General features: G+C 44.7%; 1 protein-coding gene across 1 annotated transcript in view; it reads left to right on the top strand.

Annotated features, from left to right (window-relative positions):
• The first annotated feature begins 1,586 nt into the window (after positions 1-1,586).
• dnah5l (dynein, axonemal, heavy chain 5 like) overlaps positions 1,587-27,065 on the top strand; it is a 300,816-nt gene continuing 275,337 nt past the window's right edge. Inside the window, exons 1-8 of the mRNA XM_041248036.1 lie at positions 1,587-1,683; positions 2,755-2,908; positions 3,523-3,620; positions 9,020-9,208; positions 9,703-9,777; positions 24,142-24,237; positions 24,632-24,703; positions 25,388-25,489. Coding sequence (XP_041103970.1) covers positions 2,755-2,908; positions 3,523-3,620; positions 9,020-9,208; positions 9,703-9,777; positions 24,142-24,237; positions 24,632-24,703; positions 25,388-25,489 — 786 coding nt within the window. The 5' untranslated portion in view covers positions 1,587-1,683. The remainder of the gene's footprint in view (positions 1,684-2,754; positions 2,909-3,522; positions 3,621-9,019; positions 9,209-9,702; positions 9,778-24,141; positions 24,238-24,631; positions 24,704-25,387; positions 25,490-27,065) is intronic.

Here is a 27,065-nt window from a genome sequence, read left to right as displayed (position 1 = left end):
CTATAATGTCCTGAGTCATTCATATTGAATTTACATCAAGTAAATATTAATAAAGACATGTTAAACTTACTTTAACCCAAAACAATATTCTCAAATGAGTGGAGGGTTTAGTTGGATATGTACATTTTTGTTTGTGCTGGATAACAGTATCTTTCAGTGTGATGCAACCTCAGCCTCATAAGGAAAGGAGAAAAATTTAATTTTTTTTTTTTTTTTGTGTGTTTGAAACACGTGGGTTTGTTTGTTACAAAGTACTTTGTGTTGAATTTTCACAGGTTGCTTTAAGTAGGATGGGGAATAAATAGAAATGAAAAAAAAGCCCAGTATTATTGTCCATTCAATGGCTGAGCAAATCCTTGTGTCCTAGCAACAACTGTTTCTGTGTATGCTTTTCTAGATGAGTCACAGAAAGGGGAACACAGAAAAGATCTGGCACTGTAAGTGACCAGCTGTAGACAGTAGTTTAATAGTTTGCTTGTATAGCTGGTTATGAAGCTTTTGGAACAAACTGTGTATGGTATGTTTGAGTGGCTTTTTATGCACAGTTCCCATTTCTGCTCCCTAAAAACAACCAAGGTTAAATAAACTGTATATGAACAGTCAACACTGGACTGATTCAACAAGACAAGTTTGCAATGTGTTTAAACTGTTCTGGAGTTAAAAGTGAATGTTACTCTGTGACTTCCTTCAGTTCTTCAAGGAAGTTGTGAGTGAAAGTCTGTTGTGATTTTTGTTCTTCAGAGTTTGTTTTGTTTAGGCTATTCCTCGCTAAGAATCAGTTACTTGCTCAGCAGTTGATATGGATGTGGTTGCACCTGCCCTTCCAGCCTCTGCTATCAAATACAGAATACAGTACATGTCAGGGAAGTAATCTATATAATACATTAATCAGTTGTGTGATGGACATCCCATTTATTCTACAGATGGTATTAAAAGTTTTTTCCAATTGCTTGCCAACTCCTGTTTGTGTATTTATATTTCATTTTCAACTTTTCTCTAGTGCTACAATTTATAAATTCATTTTTAAAAAATACACACAGAAATAAATACAGTTAGCCAAAAAGGCTCAATTATAAGAGTTCAAGTTAGTTTAAAATAATGTACTGTATGTCTTTCATTTTAGGAAACAATTATGCAATGTTTTACAATGTATCTAGTGATATGTTCTTTCTGGGACAATGCTATCATATTGTGTTGCTGTAGAACTGTAGCCTACATTTTGTTTGCATTAAAGTCTTGTGATTTGAATAATATGTCAGACTTTGTTTAAGGAACAATGACCACAGGCCTTTTTAGCTATTGTTGACAAAGCTGTGTGGGTTGTATTGATAAACTACTTGTGTGTGGTTCATGTATACGTTAATTTTTTATTTGCTGAAATTGCTGTCCTAATCCAATTTAATAATACCTGTATTGATTTTAATCATATGTACAGCTGTATAAGTTAGATAAAAGCTGTAGCAGGTTTAGCTGAAATGTTTAGCCTGATAGAGATCAAATTACACTGGGGTTTCCATGGCAGCAAGTGTTGACAAAGGGGAGTGATAAAAAACAGTCCTCTGTTCAATCACTGTGTGAACTGAAGCTCAAGTGAGAGCATTGAGGATTGTGGAGAACGTTGAAGGATAATCACAAAAAAAACTGGATAAGTGACCCATCTCTTTTAGTGTAAGAAATTATAAGGTAGGTTTAGAAAATGTGAAAGGCAAATTGACTTTTCAAATTAAGATAGTATCAAACTTGGACAGTGAAATGTCACCTAATGTTAGTTTTCTAACAATATATATCCTGGAAAACACATTTGCTTTTTTTTTTTTTTTACTGAACACATATTTTATTGTGATAAATACAAATTGCTGTCTCTCTTTATTTGTTTTTACCATAATAATATAAAAATGTTTGTTTTCAGTGCTGGTTTGTGGTTGTTTTTTGTTTTATATTAAGTATGGGTTTGTCTGTGAAATAAATTGTTAACATTAAATAATCCCTTACAAAAGTTGTCATCAGTAGAAGCACAGCAAAGTGTAATAAAGCACAATGAAAGCAAGGTAAAGCATCAGTGAGCATTGTAAACTTCAGAGAGGTATGGGAAAACATATTTAAAACCTTGGTAAACCACGGTAAACTATAACTACACAGTATGCAAATTTACCCCGGTAAGCATTTATAAGGGGTAGCAAATGCAAATAGTATTTGTTTGTTTATTGACTTATCTTTCATATACAAGAGCAACTGTAATATGTTATCCAGACAAACCTATTAAGGGCTATAGCATTATCGCAGGTGTAGAAACACATTATTTGAATAAACATGACCTTGCGAATCTCTAAGGCTTTGTATTTTTATTTAAGTGACTGGTGACTTGGCACAAAGGGGTAAGCAAGAAGCCTAACATTTCAAGTTTGTATATTTATTTTATGTTATATTTAAATCATTGTATGCTATGAGAAATAGATATTAGATATAAATTGAAAACATAATAATCTAAAGAAAATAGGCATTGTTGCTGTGAGTTACAATCTGGAATGTACTGAAGGACTGGGGGCATGCTTTTCAATGAGGCATTCATACGAAATGTTAAACACTAAATCATGAAATATAAGAAACTAATGAAACTTTGTCTAGTAGGAGACAAATACATTTCTTTAGTTTTGTTCAAAATTTCATGGCTCCCAGCAGACTAGATGTTGCCTTCATATAAATTATAATTTTGATACATGGAGTAATTGAGCTTTTGCTTCTGTGCTGTTCCAGATGTCTGACAGTGAGAAGGTAGAGACTGGGGAAGATGAGTTGTCTTCTCCCCCTGAAGGAAACATTGAGGCTGGGGAGAAAGAGTTGATCAAAACCCCCTCACCAAAACCTGAGAGCGATGCCCTCTCTCCACCACTTATTACTATGCACAATGGTAAGTAACAGAGACAATAGGCCAATTCAGTGGCAAGTGAATACTGTTTTGCATAAAGATTAATAAGAACTGCATTTCTGAGTCACATAAGAGCTCCATGTACAGAGGATGACAGTCTCCAGTATTCAGTACCTGGTGACATGAAAATGTTTTAAAGCGTTGTGGTGTTTCCCCTTTAAACACAACCCAGCTGATCATGGAACAGCAGATCCTTGTCAGATAAATACTTGTTCACACATCTTGATTAAAATGAGTTGGTCTAGAAATGTTTTGAAATATTTATTTACCCAGCTGATGTCAAGAGGTAATTACAATACCCAAATCTCCAGTATTCTGCCGTGAAGACAACTCAAGTATATTGACATGCAGTCTTTTGTTAACAGTCCTGAGAAAAGTCAGGAAAAATTAATTACAATAAATCACACAACAGCATTGGTGTTAGGAGGATAATTGTAAAAATACAAATACAAAATGTTTTTATTTCATTTCTATTTTAACTACATTTTTTTATTGTCCACCATGTAAACCATTTTTTTTTTTTTTTTTTTTTTTTGCAATAGTAGTAGAAAAACAGTGTTTAGTTAATAGTAACAAAATAACACATGCCATTGCAGAGCCAGTGAAAGGGCACAGGCGTGTTGGTGATTTCAAACCCAAGAACATGGGACAGGCTGCTGCTTCAGCAGTGCTGTCTCCAACAGCAACTACACCGGTAATTAAACTTTTTCTATATATAATTTACATCACAGAAGATATATAGCACATGCTATATTCAGTATTGCAGAAGTTATGTTTGTTTAAGAGATATATATATATATATATATATATATATATATAAACAAACATTACCTTGTACAAAACTTTTAGGTTTACATTTATTTTATTTCAGATATACTGTAGAACATAAATGTTTGTTGTGGTGATATTACTATATAATTTTGTAATTGCTTTCTTGCAAGTGTAAGTTCTGCACAGAGAACAGCACAATGACATTTAAAATAAGAAAAAAAAACAAAATGAACCCTGAGATAAAACTTATAATAAAGCTACGTAGAAAAAAGTTATACTAATGTTAGCGCTATTCACACTACAGCATTTATTCGCGGTGTTTTTTATCCCCGATATTTCGCTGCTATTTCCCTTTCAATTCGACGACCACCACTTACATTGGTATGGGATATTCCTGCCCTTTGGGTAGGTATTGCTGTCTATATCAGAGCTGCCAAAAGGCCCCTTCCTGTGATGATGCACTCGGTCCCGCCTATCGAGGGAATAAAACCGTAATTCGCAGGAAGATCCTCCTCTTTTTCCCTCTCAAGACGGTAAGGTAAGCCCTCTGTGTTTAGCTGAGTGTGGATAAGGAAAGAGCTTCTCGAATCAAATTGAGTCTTGTTGTATTTCCTTTGCATTCGTGCTGAAGGCCGGCTTGATGCTTTCCTGGAATTAACGACTTAAAAGACTGTCCTTTCTGTCTTTCAGCGGCCTCCTCACTTGTGTGGTAGGCCGCTCTTTTTTATCTGTCTTTTGTATGAGAGCAACTGCTTGTGCAATCATCTGCGAATGATTGTCTTTTCTTCTTGACAGTAGACGTGTCATCCTCAGGACTAGGCCCTGCAGTATCCCAGCTGTCGAGTAACTTTCCACTCCTCGGGGCTAGGCCTTGCGGCATCCGCGCTGTTGAGTAGACCCTGCTGGCCGCACAGGCCCGCCACCTTGATGAGTCAGGCCATGTAAATGGTGTACTCTCTCTCACTCCTGTGAGCGCAGTTTACGTACTTTACGGTACCTGATACGCACAGCGCTTGGGATGCACAGTGCAAACAGTGCACATGGTATACATTGTGCTAGTAGGCACTAGTCAACATTGCTATGCAGTACCCAGTGTAACAGGGTACTCGGCATAAGGTGTGCAAGGTTAATACCCTTGCTGCAACACCAGTGGATATACACACTACACTGACACTGCCAGTGTTCTACGCAGTGTAAGCAATTCCCCAGCACTGATGCGCAAGGCCAGGGCTATGTTGGGCTATCATCCCTGCAGGAAGACAAGCACACCCTCCGTGTCCTTTGCTTGGGCATACCACATGCCACCATGGCCCTCGAGAGGGACGGAGCAGGTAGTGTCTGTGAGGTCTTTCAGCCCCGACTGAAGGAGGCCTGGCTAGAAGAGCCAAAGGTGAGCTCCGCGTCCTCTACGGCCGGATCGACAGATGAACTGTCCCAGGGACCCCTGTCGGGTTTTCCCAATGCACAGGCCGCCCGCAGTCGCTCCCCATCTCCACAAGCGAAGCACTCTAAGCAGGCAAGAGTCATTATGGACCAGATGACCCAGGTCCTGGAGCTCTTGGCTAGACAGGCGCCACAGGCCCCTGTCCAGGTCCCGCAGCCCCAATCGCCATACTCTTCCTCTCCCATGGGAGTGCAGGAAGGGTGGGCAGGGTCGTCTCAGCTGGCATAGGAAGACACGCTGTCCATAGCGGCCTCGGGTGATGGGGCTTCTTTCTCCTCAGAGATGCAAGTGGCTGAGACCCTTTGCCGAGGAAGAGCCTGGTTCTGAGAGTGTCTCAGAAGCCAGTACCACCCTGCTGTCCATCTCCATTCTGGCACTCATGGGACATGCTGAAGCTTTCCTGCAGGTCCCCTGGATACCAGCGGCTGAACCACGCCGGTCTGTCTTCTGGACGCAGGCGCTGGCTCCCCGCCCCCAGAGGTTCCCGTTCTTCCGTTCACTCTCAGATTGTGCCAAAAACTACATGATCTGATGGCCACAGCTATCTCTGCCATTCAGCTGGGTCTAATTTGTATGTGCCCGCTGCAAGCGTGGCTCAATGCATTTCACCTGAATGCCAAACATGACAGACACCGTCATCTGTCTTACGCGTGCCTTACGCGTGCTCAGCAACCCTACACTGGTGAAGGGTTCCCTCTCACCTTGCTCAAAGGTGTGCAAATGGGAGTAGTACTAAACCACCAAGTGGTGATGACAGATATCTCCAGTCGGATTGGAGAGAGGTCTGGGAAGGCTGGTCATCCCTGCACATAAACATGCTGGAGCTGAAAGCAGTGTTCCTTGCTCTCCACCACTTCCTCCCAGTGCTGAGCGGTACACATCTGCTGATCTGGACAGACAGCACAGCAGTGGTGACATATGTCAACCACCAGGGAGGCCTACAGTCCCCGGGGTTGCATCGCATAGCTTTCAAGCTGCTGATTTGGGCTCAGAGGAATCTGCTCTCCCTATGGGAGACACACATTCCTGGTGCGTTGAACTGGGCAGCGGACCTCCTCTCCAGGAGCGGCCCATATCCGTCAGAGTGGCGACTCCATCCTCAGACGGTGGAGTGCATTTGGGAACGGTTCTGGAAGGCGCAGGTCGATCTCTTCACTTCGGTAGAGACAACGCATTGCTCCCTGTGGTAGTGCCTCCACTGCTTAGGCGGTCCACTCGGTGTAGACCCCCTAGCGCACGAATGGCCCAAAGCGTTTTTGTACGCTTTCCCGCCTATACCGCTGCTCCTGGCTTTTCTAAAGAAAGTCCGGTTAGAGAAAGCGTTAGTTCGCCAAGTGGCCCAGGAGAATATGGTTTTCGACCCTGTGCCAGCTGTTGCACGGCCAGCCCTGGGAGATTCCACTTCATTTGGATCTCCTCAGTCAGACAAAAGGCTCTCTTTGGCACCCAGAACCAGGCAGGTTCCAGTTATGGGTCTGGACTCTGAAAGGGATCGCTGGTTAGCCCTAGGGCTATCGGACGCGGTTGTGGAAACGATGCTGAGCGCTAGGGCAGACTCCATCAAGTCTTTGTATACCTGCAAGTAGAAATATTTTCAGACTTGGTGTCTTTCTGGTAACCATGACCCCATTACTTGCCCTATGCCAGTCATTTTTCAGTTTCTGCAAGAACTGCTTGATGCTGGAAGATCGCCTTCCACCTTGAAGGTGTATTTAGCGACTATCTCTACTTGCCATGCCCCTGTAGATTCTATGTCTCTGGGTGCGCATTTTTTTGCTACCCATTTCTTTAAAGGCACACGCCGATTACACCTTCCTAGGAGGACGCTTCTCCCTGAATGGAGCCTTAATATTATACTAGAAGCTCTCAAGAAGGCCCCATTTGAGCCCTTGCACTCCATAGAGCTGAAGTATCTGTCTGTGAAGACAGCCTTCCTCTTGGCTATCACCTCCTGCATGCGTATTTGGGAAGATGGCAGCGCACCAACCCCGCTTGTCTCCTCAAGGTGGTTACAGCCTTCCACATCAACCAATCTGTCGAACTTGAGTCTTTTCATCCCCCTCTGTTTACTTCTACAGAGGATGAAAGATTGAATTTCATCTGCCCAGTACGGGCATTGAGATGCCACGTGCATAGGACTAGAGCTCTGCGTCAATCGGACCAGCTCTTTGTCTGTCATGAAACACGGAACCTAGGACAGCCCCTCTCTAAGCAGCGTCCATCACACTGGATTGTGGACACAGTCTAGACTGCGTGTGATGGTGCTGGCTTACCCCCACTTGGTAGGGTAGCCACACACTCCACTAGAGGTCTTGATCCCTTTTCAAAGGTGCCTCGATGTCCGACATTTGTACTGCGGCTAGCTGGGTTAGACCGTATACTTTCTCCAGATTCTACCGTATTGATGTGGTAGACCCTGCCTTGCCTTCTGTAGGCACAAGGGTCCTTGAGGGTGTAAGTTCTCACCACTAACCTCTGGGTTAGGCTGTGTTGTGCGTCCCTTATGTGCTGCCATTCCTTCTCCCTCACGACGGCTTTGGTATACGTTATCCCATACCAATGTAAGTGGTGGTCGTCTTCGAATTGAAAGGGAACGTTAGGTTACTTACCGTAAGCCTGATTCCCTGAAAGAGAAGATGACCACCACCCGCAAGTTCACTTCGGTCACCCTCACGGGTTCGATGGAAAAAGAGGAGGCTCTTCCTGCGAATGACGGTTTTATTCCCTCGATAGGTGGGACCGAGTGCGTCATCACAGGAAGGGGCCTTTCGGCAGCTCTGGTATAGAGAGCTCAGCAAAACCTACCCAAAGGGCAGGAATATCCCACACCAATGTAAGTGGTGGTTGTCTTCTTTTTCAAGGAACCAGCGTTACGGTCAGTAACCTAACGTTTTGTATTCCGACTTGTGCATCAGATGTCACAGGCAAGATGGGGGAACGTCTGATTATAGCAGTGCAGCAATTTCCTGTTCTTTATGATAAGCAACACAAGAAATATCTTGATTAAAGAATACAAACAGAAATGATTGAAAAATATGAGGAAATTGGAAAGTAAGTACCATTGGCATGTTAAAATAAACACACTGTTTTGACTACAGGTTTTCGCTAAATGTACAGGTGTAGCTTCTAGAAAGTGCATGCCATGAGATACCATGGCCCATTATTAAATATAGGCTGAACTACAAAACTAAATCACATAGCTAATTATATCCAGTAGCATACGCAGGTAAGTGGTATTGTATTTACAGCAAATTAAACTGTCAGACGGGTTTATGTCAGTCATATATGTTAGTATATGTGTATTTTTTTCCCCCAATAGTGTAAAAACACTATCTGTGCTGTGTGACGTTACATTTTCACTGACAGTACCATCTTGTTTAAACAATGTTTTTGTTGCCAATAACATTATTGAGATTGTTTGTTACCAATGACACAATTTGAGATTATATAAATATAGACAGTATATTTCAGCTCTTGCACAAGACTCTGGTACTCCCCTAGGGTTTCCCGTTGCTTGATATTATAGGGTGAATCCATATTCTTCTCTTTCTTTCTCTTCTTCTTCGGAACAATAACCATGCAGCAGCTTGTACCCGATCCATATTGCCTTCAGATTATATCCAAATTTACCAGGACAGGATGGTGAGCGTGGCGTTTTTCATTCAAAAATCGAACGTGTTCGGATTTATTTTTTCACAGCTAATTGAGCTTTTTTCTCAGCGATTACGCTCAAGTATGATGGTATTCAATTCCAAGGGTTATTTTTTTTTCTTACCATAGAAAACGCAGCGATGAACGCTATAGCGTGAGTAGCCTACTCAATTTTTCAGTTCAGCTGTTTTGTGATAGTGTTTGTGTACATGTATATTGAATTTCAGATACCTGGTAAAAAGACTACGCTGCTGTCCAATGAGGTCAGGAAAGAGATGGCTAAACAAGCCAAGGCTACCAAGGATGAGCGCCGAGCCCAACTGGACTCCCGACACAAGTACCTCATCTCCAAACTGGCAGACGGGATTGGTCTTGGTGAAACTGAGGTGGAGGACAGCATCGTTTCAGATGACAAGGTACAAGACTTTCAAAATATAAGATCTAGAAATATTGGATCTACAAATATATATTTTTTACAGCCTATATACTGTATACATTTGCAAATTGTGCCAGATAATGTTATTATGTTCATGAAAAAGTATTTTAAACTTTATCTGTGTCAATGAGAACCGATTTCACAAACATGGCATTCAGATAAACTGTTTTTGCTAGTTCTTAGATAGTAATATTGACCAAGACAGTTGAAACTACATTTTCTAAAAGCAAGTGCAAACACTCAAGAGTTCCTTCCTTGTTAACCACTTGCATGAGGAAACTTGAGAAGTAACAAAAAGAATAAAGCAAGTCGATGCATTTTGTCTGCTGCACCTGAGACTACTGGTGAGTGCTTTATTGATCAGTTAGAAATTACAAATAAATACATACATAATTAAATATATACATATTGGACCCTTGATATAAACAGGGCTTGATAGAAATAAAGTTCTGGATTACTTTCCTTTTTTTCTAGTTTAATATGATTGAAGAATTCTTTGCACCAAATGGAACAAAAAAGCTGCTCTTTTTCTATCAAGAAGTCACCCAGGTAATTTTTTTTTTAATTACTTTTTAGTTCCAACAGTGATGTTGTTGTTCAGCAGTTTATGATTGCGAAAGGAAGTTATGGGTATCCACTGACAGAATGGAGAGATGCAGGAAAGCTGATGTTTTAATGCCACACTGGCACCCAAGATTTATTTACAATGATGCAATTGCAGCAATGGCGATGGTAAACGGTAGCAGTAATGGCAACTCCAAAGGCGAGGTCGAGCAGAGGAAAACATGTGTGATGGAGTGCATGGGAGCATCTACACAAAATGGATTGCAAACAAAGTAAACACCAAACGGCAAAATAAAACACAGTGGGGAAAAATACAAGTTGCCTATACTCAGTGTAGCACTGCACTGCAGGTCCCGCTGTAGGAATATACATTGACACACCCACTGTATTCCTTCCGTGGAATATTAAGTCCAAAGTCACACTGCCCCTAGTTGAACACACAATGCCCGCATAGTTAACTGTACTTATGATGCTTGTTTCACAGCAGTTTCCGTCACATAGACCATCATGCTCTGGCTCAGGGAGGTGCGGGGTGGGGTATCGGTGACTCTTTTATGTTGAGACGCCACTATGATACACCCACTGGCTGGCCAGGGATCCGCAGCTGTCCAATCCTCGACCCTCATTCTCTGTCAACAAACAGCCAGCAGCATGTCCCTGCAGAGGGTCTGGCTCTTTCCTGCAGATGCATGCAGGCACCTGAAAAGCCAGTGATTTAACATTGTCCCTGTTACACTGATGATCATAATTTTAGCACTAGGACTCTGCTCAATAGTATAGCATGAGACCCAGTACAGTTGAAAGGTCAGAGTCTTAATTCCTGTCAAATGGCATGTAACAGGCCTGTCATGTTCAAGTAAAACAATAGTGGCTCCCTTTTTTCCATTTGTTGTAGACTGTAGGATTATTTTTAATTGTGTCCTGCCATGAACTTTTTCATAACCTAACCCTATATGACACACCATATTCTCTATTAGTGACAACATTTTAATAACAAGTAAGCATCTCAATTCTACAACTCACTGTGCCCATTTCTACTGTCTGTAATATATCCTTATATACCACCTTTAGTTCTCTTGTGTAGATTTTTTTTTTTTTTTTTTAAATGCTAACCAAGTTTCTAGTACACACATCACAAAGTCTGAACAACAAAGTATGGTAAAACAAAGGATCAGAGGTGCATCAAAATACTTTCGAAATCTTTTGAATGTCTTGAATCAACACAAAACCTGTAAAGCACCAGTATAACATAATGAAAACAAAAGGGTGACAGAAACTTTACCTCTCCAAGGTATCAATCATCCCCTACATAGATTTACAGTTAACCCACAATATAAAAGTATTTACATACTACAGATATATATTATACTGTGGCAGGATGACAGAGGGCTGAGGCTCAGAGACAGTGTAAAGGCAAAAATAAAGTTCTTTATTAAACAAAATAATCAAATAAACAGGCACAAGGGCCAACAGAAAGAGGTTCAAACACAAATAATCAAAGTGAACTTACAAAATAAATGGTCAGGATCTAAGTCTTTTAAAACAAGACTCTCCTAAACACAAAAACTCTCCAACACAAAGCAAACTCCCAAACAGAAAAAAAAAAACCTCCCAGCCAGGGCCTCTCCCCTGGCTTTTTTCCCCTGTGGCTGGAGCCCAATTAATCAATAATTACTGGTCATTCAATTAGAGCTCCAGCCACATTCTCACATGTTTTCCTGTCAGGGAGGAATTTAACCCCCTCCCTGCCAGTTCCAAACATACTCATATAGACGGGGCAGTCCTCCGTCACATATCCCCCCCTTGTACCAAGCACACATGGCCCCAACGGCCACCTCCCCCCTCAAGTCCGAAAGTTCTTTGTCCGGTCCTGGGATGGGGAGACGTCCGTGGTCCATGGGGGCGGCCAAGGTGGAATATCTTGTTCCCCATCTGGCGTCCTCCCAGCGGGACTGAACCCTCGTGACCGGGGAGACTCTGTTGGCGGAGGCAGGAATGGCGGCCCGGCTCCCTCTGTTGACGGAGACGGGAATGGCGGCCCGGCTGCCTCTGGTGGTGGAGGTGGGAACGGTGGCCCAGCCCCCTCTGGTGGCGGAGGCAGGAATGGCGGCCCGGCTCCCTCTTGTTGACGGAGGCGGGAATGGCGGCCCGGCTGCCTCTGGTGGCAGAGGCGGGAAAGGCGGCCCGGCTCCCTCTGGTGGCAGAGGCGGGAACGGCGGCGCTGGTTCCTCTGGCGGCGCTGGACCCTCTGGCGGCGCTGGACCCTCTGGCTCTCGGGACGGTAGCTCCGTCCTCTCTAGCTCTCGGGATGGCAGCACCTCCCCCCTGGGTGATGGCGGGCCAACAGCGACCCCAGGTGATGGTGGACCAGCAGCGACCCCAGGCGACGGCGGACCAGCACCCCTAGGAGAAAGCACACTGAGAGTTTCTCTAGGCGATGCGGACAAGCAGGCAACCCCAGGCGATGCGGAGCAGTTGGCCTCCCCAGGCGATGCGGAGCAGTTGGCCTCCCCAGGCGATGCGGAGCAGTTGGCCTCCCCAGGCGATGGCGAACCAGCATCCCTGGGTGAAGTGGTCAGATCATCCTTGGGCAATGCTGTGCCTCTTAGCCGCCGGGCAGCTTGTCTCCGCACTCCTCTCAGCAGCCGGTACAGAGGCTGGGAGGGACCTCCAGCATCTTCTTTTGGCAGTGGAGGGAGAAACAGTGCCCGCTGTTCCCCCTCTGCTGGCGGTGGAGGGAGAAACAGTGCCCGCTGTTCCCCCTCTGCTGGTGGTGGAGGGAGAGACAGCTCCGGCTGTTCCCCCTCTGCTGGCGGTGGAGGGAGAGACAGCTCCGGCTGTTCCCCCTCTGCTGGCGGTGGAGGGAGAGACAGCTCCGGCTGTTCCCCCTCTGCTGGCGGTGGAGGGAGAGGCAGCTCCTGCTGTTCCCCCTCTGCTGGTGGTGGAGGGAGAGGCAGCTCCCGCTGTTCTCCCTCTACTGGCGGTGGAAGCACCAGCAGGCACTCTTCCCCTGCTGGTGGAGGTGGCACCAGCAGGCGCTCTTCCCCTGCTGGTGGAGGTGGCACCAGCAGGCGCTCCTCCCCTGCTGGTGGCGGTAGGAGCAACGGGTAGTCCTCCCCCGAGGGTGGAGGCGAGACCAGCAAGTAATCTTCCTCTGCTGGTGGTGGTGGTGGGAACAGCCTGTATTCTTTCTCTGAGGGTCCCTTCAGCCCTGGACCTGTGGGCTTCTCTTTCTTGGGCCATGGGTGCACCGGCTCCTCCCGCTCGGGCCGTGGACGCACCAATTCTTCCCACTCAGGCCGTGGACGCACCGACTCCTCCCGCTCGGGCCGTGGAGCACCGACTCCTCCCGCTCGGGCCGTGGACGCACCGACTCCTCCCGCTTGGGCTCCTCCCCCTCGGGCTGTGGACGTTCGGGCTCCTCCTTTCTGGGCTCTGGGAGTGGCGGCTCCTCCTCTCTGGGCTCTGGGAGCGGCGGCTCCTCCTCTCTGGGCTCTGGGAGCGGCGGCTCCTCCTCTCTGGGCTCTGGGAGCGGCGGCTCCTCCTCCATTTCTTCAAGGTGGGGAATCTCCCCCATGTCTATCGCCAGGTATGCCAGGACCATGATGGCTATTTCCTGGAGGGACCCCCGGTGGTGCTCTCTCTCCCACTCCTCCCACCTCTCTCCATCTTGATGCCACAGCATGTTGATGGCGACGGGAAGGTCGTGGAAAAGGTCCACTCCGGCTGCCGAGGACGGAGTTGGTAGCTGCTCCTGGTCCGGGTTGTGGGGGCATCCTGCCCAGCTGTGGCCATCTAGCTCACAGCGCCCACACCAGTCAGCTAATGGCCCATCCGGACAGGACCTCCACCGGTGGTCTTCCTTCCCGCACCAGGTGCACCACAGGAACAAGCTCGCTGGGTCCTCCCACAGGGCTTGGGTTGGTGATGGCGGCTGCTGCTGCCGCCGCTTCTGCTGCTGCTGCTGCTGCCTCCGCTGCCTCTGCCTTTTGCCCATTCTGCTCTCTGCTCAGCAACTCCAAAATTCAAAAATTTCCAAAAAAATTCTGCTAAAAATTCCCTAAAATCCCCCCCCCCCCCCCCCCCCCCCAAAAAAAAATACTGCTCTGAGCCTCTAGGTGGCGCTATCCTATTTCTGACACCAAGTGTGGCAGGAAGACAGAGGGCTGAGGCTCAGAGACAGTGTAAAGGCAAAAATAAAGTTCTTTATTAAACAAAATAATCAAATAAACAGGCACAAGGGCCAACAGAAAGAGATTCAAACACAAATAATCAAAGTGAACTTACAAAATAAATGGTCAGGATCCAAGTCTTTTAAAACAAGACACTCCTTTCTTCTAAACACAAAAACTCTCCAACACAAAGCAAACTCCCAAACAGAAAAAACCTCCCAGCCAGGGCCTCTCCCCTGGCTTTTATCCCCTGTGGCTGGAGCCCAATTAATCAATAATTACTGATCATTCAATTAGAGCTCCAGCCGCATTCTCACATGTTTTCCTGTCAGGGAGGAATTTAACCCCCTCCCTGCCAGTTCCAAACACACTCATATAGACAGGGCAGTCCCCCGTCACATATACATACAGTGCTGTCTCGCTATAACTTGGGTCTTGGGGGATATGCAATATAAGCATTACAACCGAAGAGCGTTATAAATACAGGAGGGGGTGAGGGGTGCCGCGGGACACACAACAACACACATCTGAATAAAATACAAAATAAAACAACTCCCTCTCTATAATGCACATACAGTGCCTTGAAAAAGTATTCAGCCCCCATCCCTTTTTTCAAATTAAAGTCTCAGATTCAGAATTTGAAATAGATTAAATTAGGATTTTTCCCACTGATCTAGAAAGCCTTGAGCACCATGTCAAATCAAAAGATTCCAAAAGCTTTCAACAATTTACTAAAAATGAAAAATGAAATTATCAGATTAAAAAAGTATAGATTAAAAAAAGTATAGATCAGTCTTTCCTACTTTCACCTGAAGAAGAGACCTTTGAGTTCTTGAAATCTTGTGAATAATTATTATTTAGTTAGTCCAATAAAAGGTATCACTTCTCCTTCTCTTTGCCTATCTACTCTGGACTAATACGGCTACCATTTCATCTCTTCATACCATTTGTAATTGCAAGCCTAAATTTGCTCAGGTGCAATATATTACCTCAACAAGTCACACACTTTGTTGATGGACTCCACCTGTATAAGAAATTAGTGGATCACCTGCTTTAAATTAATCTGTGAAGATAAATACCACTGTCTCTGTGGGACCATACAGTATGGTAGAGACTTTCAAGAGAAAGAATGAAAGTAAAGACGAAAGAGCATTCTAAGCAAGTCAGGGATGTGATTATAGAGAAGCACAAATCTGTGGAAGGGTACAAAACCATTTCAAAGGCATTGAGCATCCCTCGGAGCTCAATGCAGTTCATCGTACAGAAGTGGGAAAAATATGAAACTACCACCACACTGCCTAGATTAGGCGCCCCTCTAAACTTAGTTGCCGGACAAGTGCTGGGTACTTCTTAGGGAAGCTACTGTGAGGCCAACTGTGACTCTGAATGAGTTACAGAAGTCAGTGGCTACGATGGACAATGATGTTCATGTATCAACAATCTCCAAAGCATTCCACAAAAAGGGCCTTTATGAGAGAGTGGCAAGGAAGAAGCCCTGGCTGAAAAAAACATATCCATGCCTGCAAATAGTTCACAAAATGTCACCTAGAAGATACTGCAGTTATGTGGCAGAACGTCTTGTGGTCAGATGAGACTAAAATGGAACTTTTTGGCCTGAATGCTAAGCGGTATGTGTGGCGCAAATCAAACACTGCACACCAGCCAGGTAACACCATCCCCACCGTAAAGTATGGTCGTGGTAGCATCATGTTATGGGGATGCTTTTCAGCAGCAGGGACTGTCAATATTGTCAGGATTGATGGGAGGATAAATGTAGCACAATACAGAGAAATTCTGAATAAAAACCTGCACCCCTCTGCCAAAAAACTCAAACTGCATAAGAAGTTTGTCTTTCAACAGGACAATGATCCAAAGCACACTAACAGAGCAACACTGGAGTTGCTTAAAATAAAGAAAATAGATGTCCTCGAATGGCCCAGTCAGAGTCCTGACCTTAATCCCATCAAAAATCTGTGGCAAGACCTCAAAATTGCTGTCCATTACTGTTCCCCAACTAACTTGACACAGCTTGAGCAATTTTGCAAGGAGGAATGGACAAATATTGCTCCATCATGGTGTGCAATGTTAATAGAGACATATCCGAAAAGACTACTGGCTGTAATAGCTGCCAGAGGTGGTTCAACCAAATATTGACCCAGTGGGATGAAAACTTAAAAAGTGATTTGTCACAGAGATGGCTGAAGTGGGTGGCGTCAGAACCAGGAAATAAACACACAAAACACAGGACAGATGAATTGAAATGATGATGGCGCTTGCTTGCGTCGGTTTATTGTAAAATAAAACAGTTGAACAAACAGAAACAACAGGACATGGCACTCTACGCCAAAATAAGAGACAAACAAAAACAGACTATACTTAACAAAACGGTGCACGGACAGACACACTGACAAACACGGTGAGTTTTGAACACACAAGTATCGTGCTGGTCCCACCAGCACGCAATAGCAATTGTAAACAATTTCTCCTCCTCTCCCGTTCTCCGCTCACCGAACACCCAACTGAGAGTGGGTGAAAACATGCTCTTTTTATGCAGCTGTACCAAGACTTTGCTAATCAATCATTCAATTGGAGTCTCGGTACAACTGCACATGAATTAATAAAGTGCAATTCCCCGTGCTCACATATTATTACATTTTACCTGCACGTGAAGTGCTGTGCAATCCTCGTGCCTAAATACAAATATACATTTTAAACACTTGTGTTACACAGACCTGTTTATATCCCGTGTACCAATGTCTATTCCGCAACATTAAACACACAACATAACAGAAAATACACACAGGGGGGGCACTTCATCACATGATGACATTTCAGTTTTTTTTATTTTTATTATTTTATTGTTTACTATTTTCTTTCTGTCTGGGGGGGGGGGGGGGAACTCACAAATAAAAATTCACAATCTAATGCTTCAAAATCCCAGGCTGTGAGACTCTTACATGTGAAAAAAGGGATGGGGGCCGAATACATTTCCTTGAAAAAGTATATATTTAAGCAAAAATGTTACTTTCCGTGAATTAGCCATGTATAAAGCACCATATAATTAATAAATAAAAAAGGTAACATTCCCAGTAGTGGACTGTTTTAATTAGCAGTTTTTAAATTATAAATATCCTGGCTAAAAGACGGTCGGGAGTTCAGTTCGAAGAGGGAATGGACTCCCCCCAGATTCGGCTGCCGGAGCGGGGCTGAAGCGTCTCGTCTCCCAGAGAAAGCTCCAGCTCCTCTCACAGAAAAAAATAAATACATTAGGAAAGATAACCACCTAATATTTGTTTAGTTATAAAACAAATGCTGAATAAGATATGTGTTATAAACTGCCAGTGCAGCTTTTCTTTAGTTCAGATGCTGTATCAAAAGGGAGAGACAGAAACGGAAGTTAGACTGAGAAGTTGTTTATAGTTTGAGCAACATTCAACAAAAGTATTTACTGTAGAAATATTGCATGAATCACTAGTATAGGGAATTCGGGGACATGTTGTAGGAGCGTGTGGCAAAGTGGCTAGTGTAGGGGAACAGGTATAACGGTGATGCGATGCAGGAGTGACAGGCAGACAACAGTTTCCAGTGAAAAGGTGCTTTTATTTATAATCCAGGTCTGGTGACCGTTAAATAATAAATCCCCGGCTATACACAACAATGTGTAAGGTGCGGGGATAGCAATAATAGGGCACAGTCCTGATCAAAACTAACACACGGTCACCAGTCCTGGGTGAGTGCAGACGTGCTTGTGGTGGGTGAAGACACTGTATTTCGTGACGGTTCCGTGCAGTGGTGATCCGGATTGTGCTGACCCTGGTCGACAGCTCCGGATAGGTGAGTTAACTGTCTGGTGGTGCAAAACGCAGACAATTACAAACAAACACAACAAAACACAACACGTAATTCTCTGCAACAACGAGAGCTCCTCTCTCGATCCTTCTCTCTCCAAGCGTTAACCCAAACGAAGGAAAAGACCAGCGTTACCCTGGCCCCTATATGTAATCCCGCATGATATCTAGGTAAACGGTTGCAGCTGCCTTATTACTTGCAGCTGCCTCTCGTTTACCTTTCAAATCAATACGGTCTTACAACAGAGTCGCGCTTCCCTCCAGGCTGACCCACTTCCCTGACCCGGAAACGAACTGTCAGGCCAGCCCTTCCAGATGCTTCTCCTCCCGTTCTTTAGCGCCCTCACAGGTTGGGAGGAAGATTCATCACCAGAACTCATCTTTCCGTCACATATCCCACCGCTCAGAGTGGAGCCGAAGGAACACTCGGCTAAATCTACCTTCCCCATTACTCCCCCCTCCCGGGAAAAATAATCCGCATTTTGGTGGTCTTTCCCCGCACGGTGTACCATGTGGTACATGAAGGGCTGCAATGCCAGATACCACCGAGTTATCCGGGCATTGCTGTCCTTCATTGTGCTTAACCACTTGAGTGGGGCGTGGTCTGTGACCAGATCAAATGAGTGTCCCAGCAGGTAGTATCGTAAAGAGTGAGTAGCCCATTTAATGGCCAAACACTCTTTTTCGACTACGGAGTAGTTGCGTTCCCGAGGTAACATTTTTTTACTGAGGTATAATATCGGGTGCTCTACTCCAGCTACTTTTTGGGACAAGACTGCACCCAAACCTACATCCGATGCGTCGGTGTGGAGGATGAATCTCTTGGTGAAATCTGGAGTAATAAGAGTGGGGGCCTGGCAAAGTGTACGCTTAATAGTATCAAACGCTCCCTGACACTCAGCTGACCATTTAATTAAATTTGGAGCACTCTTTTTGGTGAGGTCGACTAACGGGTTAACCACTGTGGCGTACTCGGGGATGAAGCGGCGGTAATAACCGGCTAAGCCCAGTAGTGACCTCACCTGAGTCTTGGTTTTGGGGATCGCTGCATCAACCAAAGCCTGGATTTTGGTGACTACAGGTCTCACCCTTCCATTCCCCATTAAAAATCCCAAATATTGAGTCTCTGTTTTGGCAAACGCACATTTCCTCAAGTTAGCTGTCAGCCGGGCTGCCCTTAGAGACTGAAGAACGGCTGCAACCCTAGCCAAATGCTCTCGCCAGGTGGAGCTGTAAATCACCACGTCATCAATATACGCTGCTGCATATTCATGATGTGGGCGTAAAACCTGGTCCATCAGTCTCTGAAAGGCAGCGGGCGCACCATGTAGCCCAAACGGCATGGTTTTAAAGTGGAACAGCCCTTCTGGTGTTGAAAATGCGGTTTTCTCTCTGGAGCTGCGGGTTAAAGGGATTTGCCAGTATCCCTTCGTCAGGTCCAGAGTGGAAATAAACCTCGCTTTTCCCAGTCTGTCTAAAAGTTCGTCGACCCGAGGCATGGGATATGCATCGAACTTAGCAATAGCGTTCACCTTTCTGAAATCCACACAGAAGCGGTTGGTGCCGTCTTTCTTAGCCACTATGACGATCGGACTGCACCACTCGCTCCTGGAAGGCTCAATCACCCCAAGCTCGAGCATATCCCATACCTCTTTGCGAACGCCACTTCGTCGACTTTCCGGGATCCGGTACGGTCTCTCTCGCACTGTGACACCTGGTGGAGAGATAATGTCATATTCAACTAAGTTTGTCCTGCCGGGCACGTCAGAAAAAACATCGCTGAACTCCTCAATAAGCTTACGCAGCTCTCTTTGCTGATCCGGAACCAATTGTTCCCCCATAGAAATCGCTCTTGTGCTCGGGGTCTCTGGACAGGGACCTAAATCATCCTCCATATTGCCTGGGGCTATAAATAAGACCTCCCTTGCCTGCCAGGGCTTTAATAAATTGACATGATAAATTTCACGTTCATTTCGGCGATCGGGCTGTCTAATTTCATAATTTACTTTCCCTATAGCCCGAATCACCTCATACGGCCCCTGCCATTTAGCACACAGTTTCGATTCAGATGAGGGAAGTAGCAGCATTACCTTGTCCCCTGGTCGAAAGGTTCGAATCCGTGCATTTTTGTTGTAATGCTGCTGTTGTCGGTGCTGAGCCGATCTGAGGTTGTCTTGGGCCAAACGACCGACCAAATCCAGCCGATCTCGTAGTAGGAGCACATACTTCACTACATTTTTAGACGAGCCTTTGTGCTCCTCCCACCCCTCCCTCAGCAGGTCGAGAATGCCGCGAGGCTGCCGGCCGTACAGGAGCTCAAAGGGGGAGAACCCCGTTGAACTCTGCGGCACTTCTCTCACCGCAAAAAGGAGGTAGGGAAGAAGCGATGCCCAATGTTTCTGCTCCTGTGTTACAAATCGCCTCAGCATCGACTTTAAGGTCTGATTAAAACGTTCAACCAAACCGTCCGATTGTGGATGATAAACGGACGTCCTGATGGGACGTATTTTTAATATTTTGTACACCTGCTGTAACGTATTGGACAAAAAATTGGTTCCGTGATCCGTCAAAATCTCCTTGGGGATCCCTACTCTAGCCATAATCTGCGCTAACTCGGTGGCTATTGCAGCTGCACTAGTGGACCTCAATGGAACTGCCTCTGGGTATCGCGTTGCATAATCCACCACTACTAATATATGCGTATACCCAGAGTCAGAAGGTAGCAACGGGCCCATTATGTCCATTGCAATGCGCTCGAACGGAGTGGAAATAATCGGCAGTGGGACCAAAGGAGCGGGGCGCACTCGACCTGGCGCTACTCGCTGGCAGTCTGGGCATGTGGCTACATATTTCGACACATCAGTATGAAGACCGAGCCAATAGAATCGAGCCAATATTCGCTCCCTCGTCTTCTCGGCTCCGAGGTGCCCCGCAAAAGGGATATCATGCGCCAGCCTCATGACCTCGGTCCGACAAGACGGGGGAACCAATAATTGTGTTACAGGCTGTCCTGTGCCCGCGGCTAGGTTTACCCTATATAGTAATTGCCCCTTTATACTGAAATGTGGATATACTAGCGGCCCAGCGCCATCAACATCCTTACCTTCAATGGACCGGACCTGCCCCCAAGCGTGCACCAGTGACGGGTCGTTCTTTTGGCCCCACACTAGGTCCGCGCTTGAGTACCACGGGTCCGGTATATTGAGAGGGGCTGGAATAACCTCTGCCCTAGTCGGCCCAGTAACCTCGCTCTCTCGGTCGCACTGCGTTCCCACTCCCTTCGACTGGCGTTTGTTACCATTACAGCACTCTCCCACCAGACCCCAGCCTTGTCTCAAAGACGCTCCCTCCCATTTCGCGGTCCGTCTCTCCTTATTTGTTTTTCTAGGACGGAACAGAGGGGAAAACATTTCAGGATGAAAAGGAAACACATCACCAATCCGTTCCTTTTTCCCTTTTTCTGCCACGTTTACGTGTGTGGCTGAGACTGCCATTATTTGCACCAATTCTTTGAATTTTGGCCAGTCTCGGCCCAGAATAACTGGGTGCGGCAACCTTTCCGCCACCCCGACTACAAGGTGACGTTTTATCGGTCCTACCGATAAATATACTTTTAGGGTGGGGTATGCCGCCGTGTCTCCATGGATACAGGAGATGGCCACCTGACCTTGTGGCCGCCACGACATACCGCCCAAGAGAGCTGTCCTGATCAAGGTCTGCTCACACCCTGTGTCCACTAACGCGTGGGTTTTCACATTCCCTAAAACCACGTCAATCAGACAGGGCCCCTCCCAACCGTTTTCCCCCTGCTTACCCGTTCCAGGTGTCCAGTTGCATGCAGCCACGTCACACTCCATAGCAGCGGGGCATGACCTGGCCCTATGTCCTGGCTGGTTACACCTAAAACAGAGTGGAGGGACAGAGGGGGCATAGGTTAAATATCTGTCCCGCTGCTGGTAGGGCAACGGGGCAGGGGCAACACCTCTACCCCAGCTGGGGGCCATCCTCGGTCTCCATGGGGGGGAGGCAAGGGGGCCCAACGGGGTCGGCGGTCTGGGAGGTCTGGGTGCCGGGACCGAGGGTGATGGTGGTGGTGTTGGAGGAGAGGGAGGGAGAGGTTGGTTCCTGAGCAGGGCAGGGGCTGACAGGATCCCGACCCGGGCTGACGTCAAAGAGTCCTCAAAATCTTCGGCCAATTTGACCGCCTCCTCCAGGGTGTCAGGGTTGTGGCGCCGTACCCACGCCTGAGTTTCGGCGCCGACCACATGGCAGAATTGTTCCACCACAATGGCTTCCCCCATTTGTTGAGCGGTCTTCTTCTCTGGGGTCAGCCAATGGACCATGTGGTCGCACAACCGCTGTGCCACCACCCTGGGGCGTGTCTCCGGGGCTCTCCGGTACTCGCGGAACCGCGTCCGGTGGGTCTCCGCGGTGATGTTGAGACGACGGAGGATAGCCTGCTTGACTAGGTCATAGTCAGTGGCGTACTGGTCGCTCAGGGCTTGGTAAGCTGCCTGCGCTTCCCCGATCAGGCAAGGTCCTAGCTGGCTTGCCCAGAACTCCCGAGGCCATCCCGCCGCGGTTGCCAGCCGCTCGAACGCCACCAAAAATGCCTCCGGATCATCCTCCGCCGTCATTTTCATGGCCCGTGCCTTCGGGGCCGACATCAATGATGTTCCGGTAGGGGTCGCTCCTGCAGCAACGATCAGCCCTACCCGTTCAATGAGCGCCGTATAGCGCTCCTCCCTCCGTCTCTCCTCTGCATCCCGTCTGGTCTCCAGTGCCTGCAGCAACTCCGCCAGCGCGTTGCGGTCCATAGTCCCGTGTTCTGACACCACGTGTGGCAAAGTGGCTAGTGGAGGGGAACAGGTATAACGGTGATGCGATGCAGGAGTGACAGGCAGACAACAGTTTCCAGTGAAAAGGTGCTTTTATTTATAATCCAGGTCTGGTGACCGTTAAATAATAAATCCCCGGCTATACACAACAATGTGTAAGGTGCGGGGATAGCAATAATAGGGCACAGTCCTGATCAAAACTAACACACGGTCACCAGTCCTGGGTGAGTGCAGACGTGCTTGTGGTGGGTGAAGACACTGTATTTCGTGACGGTTCCGTGCAGTGGTGATCCGGATTGTGCTGACCCTGGTCGACAGCTCCGGATAGGTGAGTTAACTGTCTGGTGGTGCAAAACGCAGACAATTACAAACAAACACAACAAAACACAACACGTAATTCTCTGCAACAACGAGAGCTCCTCTCTCGATCCTTCTCTCTCCAAGCGTTTAACCCAAACGAAGGAAAAGACCAGCGTTACCCTGGCCCCTATATGTAATCCCGCATGATATCGAGATAAACGGTTGCAGCTGACTTATTACTTGCAGCTGCCTCTCGTTTATCTCTCAAATCAATACGGTCTTACAACAGAGTCGCGCTTCCCTCCAGGCTGACCCACTTCCCTGACCCGGAAACGAACTGTCAGGCCAGCCCTTCCAGATGCTTCTCCTCCCGTTCTTTAGCGCCCTCACAGGTTGGGAGGAAGATTCATCACCAGAACTCATCTTTCCGTCACAGAGCGTTATATCCGAGGCACGTTATAACCGACAGCCTTGTAGTGAGGGAGCACTGTATTTCCAAGCTACAATAACAACAACAAAAACAACAATACCATTGCACTTATGTATCACCTTTCATGACCCAAGTCCTCTGAAAACACTGAACCCATTTTAGCAGAGCAAATGTGATTTAAAAAGTTTAAAGTACTATAGTAGTTTACTACATAGTCAAATAATAAACATATTTTTTCTGGCAGGGTCTAACCATCTCTCTCCTTGCTTTGTTTGACAGTGTTTAATATCTCTCCCAAGTTACATTATATAAAACCTGCAAACTGATAACTAAACATAAGATGCTTTGTAATATTAATGCAACACAATTCTTTGTGTTTTAAGGTAGTCTTTAGATTCTGGTTGCTAGGGATTAGAGGAGAATCACTCTGTACCCTTTATCAAAATATTCTGTTTTTCTATTCAATTAATTGATTCCTTTATTAGCTAGAAGTCAGTTAAATATTTTATTTACACATTTTGTTCAGTTAGATATTACATATTTGTCTTTGGATTAACACTCTAAGAGCTGTGGTAAATGCATAATAGTCATGCATTCCTGGCACATATCATTCATTAAGGCATACCCCTGAACCTCAGAGAATTGATTTTGTTTTGTAAAAGGGATGAGATGAGATGGGTTTTTTTGCACATTAGTACCAAATTGTGTCACTTTTCACTTTCAATAATACTGTTTTTTCAACATTTCCTTTAACTTCTCAGCGGAAACAAAGCAGTCCTTCATGGTTGGATAATGCTAGTACATATGCTGCTGCATCCCCTCAAAAGAAACTTTTCATTACCAGCGGATCTGCTGAGGTATGCTCACAACAGGTCTACCCTGTTCTTCTTTGATTGAAATAGTTAATTATCAGGACTGTCAAAGTTTTGATTCCTAGCAAGTGGTTGCTAAGAAAAGAATACTTATAATACCAAGCTCAAAATCCTGTAATGAATGTAAGTTGAATCAGTAGAGGTTTTTTTTTTTTTCTGAATAGTTAGGAATATTTTATTTATCAATTTCTTGGTTACCAGAATGCTTTTTAGTTTTTTTTAAACAAAACACGACAAAGGTAAACAACAACTAGTGTTTATTCATTCACTTGTACATTGTTCTGGTTTCAAAAATGTCTAAAACACAGTAGTTATTCTAAATTCATGATGAATGTTACCTAAAGACCATATATTCCTTTCAATGTACTTTGTTTTACAGGGTTTGCTTGGAATGTGTTTATTTTTTCTCAGAACCGTAGACAAAAACATAACTCCTGCAAATGTCTCCCAGGTTAGTTGTTTGATCTTGAAAAGCCTTTGGAAAAAATAAAATGGAAAACCTTGTTTGAACCTAAAGCAGATGAGATTAAGAAAATAAGTGGATATTCTGAAGACATATAATATGCAAAGGAATAGAGGCGGGGGTCCAAAGCAGGACTGCAGAATAGCTGTACGCTGGCACACAATGTACTGCAGAGGATTTGGTCTGGACCAGAAGATTTTCTCTTAGCTGTAATTTTTTACAAGCCCGCAAGTGCAGCAATGGTGATGACAGGAAAATTCTCATGCCAGCATCAGCATCAGCAGCTCCTGGTAACCCCCTTCTGAATATTTTTTGCACAGCTTATGGAATCTCTTATCAGATTCAAAGTGAAATAGAATAATGAAGCCTAGTCTATAACTTTTGTCATTTGTTAATTATAAATGTATCATTATTTGATTCTGGTGTGTGGAATGGATGGTTTGGAGACTGTGCCCTGAAGATTTTGCACATTCTGTAACCCTGGCCCAAAATGTTGATTAATTTTCCAGAATTCTGTGCAAATTTACAGTAGTAATGTTGCAATATTGGCACAAGTGGTACTCTAGCATATTCATTGTAGTAAATGTGTAAATATTAAGGCAACTTCCACTATTTAGATTTCAGATAATTTCTACAAGTATATAAATTGTTATGATGACTGTTTTCTTGCAGGAGGTGAATTTTGGTATGCTTGAATGTTCTGGTGGGAATCTTCTTCACAGTCTGGAGAAATTGCTCTCTCAAATCATGGTGCCTGCACTCAAGTCCCAAGAGGTACTCAATCACAAACGATTCAAAGCCCAAAAAGTCCATTATATACAGTTGTAATCAAAAGTTTACTGTTTAATTGTATACTTTCTAGAAATTTCTCAAAAACAAAGAATTTTAGGAAAAATATTTTGACGCAAAAGTTTTACTTTTGTGAATGACGAAAAAAAATGACAAGAAATAGATGACTACAATGATTTATTTCAGCAATTTTTTTTTTTTTGCAAAACTCCAAAAATGCTAATTCAAAGTATTCATACTCTTTGATGCTATGATATTATTATCTACAAGGTGCTAGAACTGTCAATATGATAATGCAGAACCTAATTCTAAAGTCTAAAAAATGCTGAATTGTAGGTGAACGTTCTTAGAAAGATAAAAGGGTTAGGCATAGGATGATTGCTGTCATTACCAATAAGTCAATATGAGAAAAAGTAAAGAGCTTTATTGTCATAAAGTTGGAGAAGGATACAATAAGATTTCCAAGCATTTGAGTATCCCAATTTCAACTTTTGTTTCTATTATCAAGAAGTACAAGACTCATGGTACTGTCACAACGCTCCCTTGGTCTATAAGAAAGAGGGTTCTTTCACCAAGAACAAGTAGAAGAATTGTGAGGAATATTAATAACAATCTGAGATTGACTGCCAAAGATATTCAAAGTGAATTGGCTGCAAGTCGGACTGGGGTTTCCATTTCAATCACAGGTCAGGTATTGCATGGTGAAGGTCTCAATGGTCAAGGCCAAGGAAAAAGCTACTTAGGAAAACTACACAAGGACAATCGCTTAAAGTTTGCAAAGCAGCATTTGTATGATGGATATGAATTCTGGTCAAAAGTTTTGTGGAGTGATGAAACAAAAATGGAGCTATTTGGTCATACTGATCGTCTTTCCATTTGGAGAAAGTCTGGTGAGGCATACAAAGAAAAGAACACCATACTTACTATCCAGCATGGAGGTGGTAGTATCCTTCTGTGGGGTTGTTTTTTCTCTAATGGCACAGGAAATTTTGTTCAATGCACTGTAAAATGGATAATATAGCATAGAAAAAGATATTGGCTAATCATCTGAAACCCTCCGCTACAAAACTTAAAGCATTTTAAAAGCTCAACTGGACATTCCAACACAACAATGATCCAAAGTACACATCAAAATCTACTACAAAACGCTTAAAGAAGAAGAAGATAAATGAATCATGAATACTTTTGAATTAGCATTTTGGGAGTTTTGCAAAAAATATGCTGAAATAAATCATTGTAGGCATCTATTTCTTGTAACTTTTTTTCCTCATCCACAAAAGCAAAACTTTTGCTACAAAAGATTTTTTCTATAATTCTTTGTTTTTGAAAAATGTATAGAAATTCTACATTTCCATTGAGGTATGTAAACTTCTGACTACAACTGTGTGTGTGTATCTCTCTCTCTCTCTCTCTCTCTCTCTCTCTCTCTCTCTCTCTCTCTCTCTCTCTCTCTCTCTCTCTCTCTCTCTCTCTATATATATATATATATATATATATATATATATATATATATACACACACACACACACACACACACACACACACACACACACACACAGTG

This window comes from Polyodon spathula, chromosome 4, assembly GCF_017654505.1.
Source record: "Polyodon spathula isolate WHYD16114869_AA chromosome 4, ASM1765450v1, whole genome shotgun sequence".
Classification (NCBI taxonomy): Eukaryota; Metazoa; Chordata; class Actinopteri; order Acipenseriformes; family Polyodontidae; genus Polyodon; species Polyodon spathula.
The sequence above is the reverse complement of the archived record's forward strand: the minus strand, read 5'-3'. Positions and strand labels throughout refer to the sequence as shown.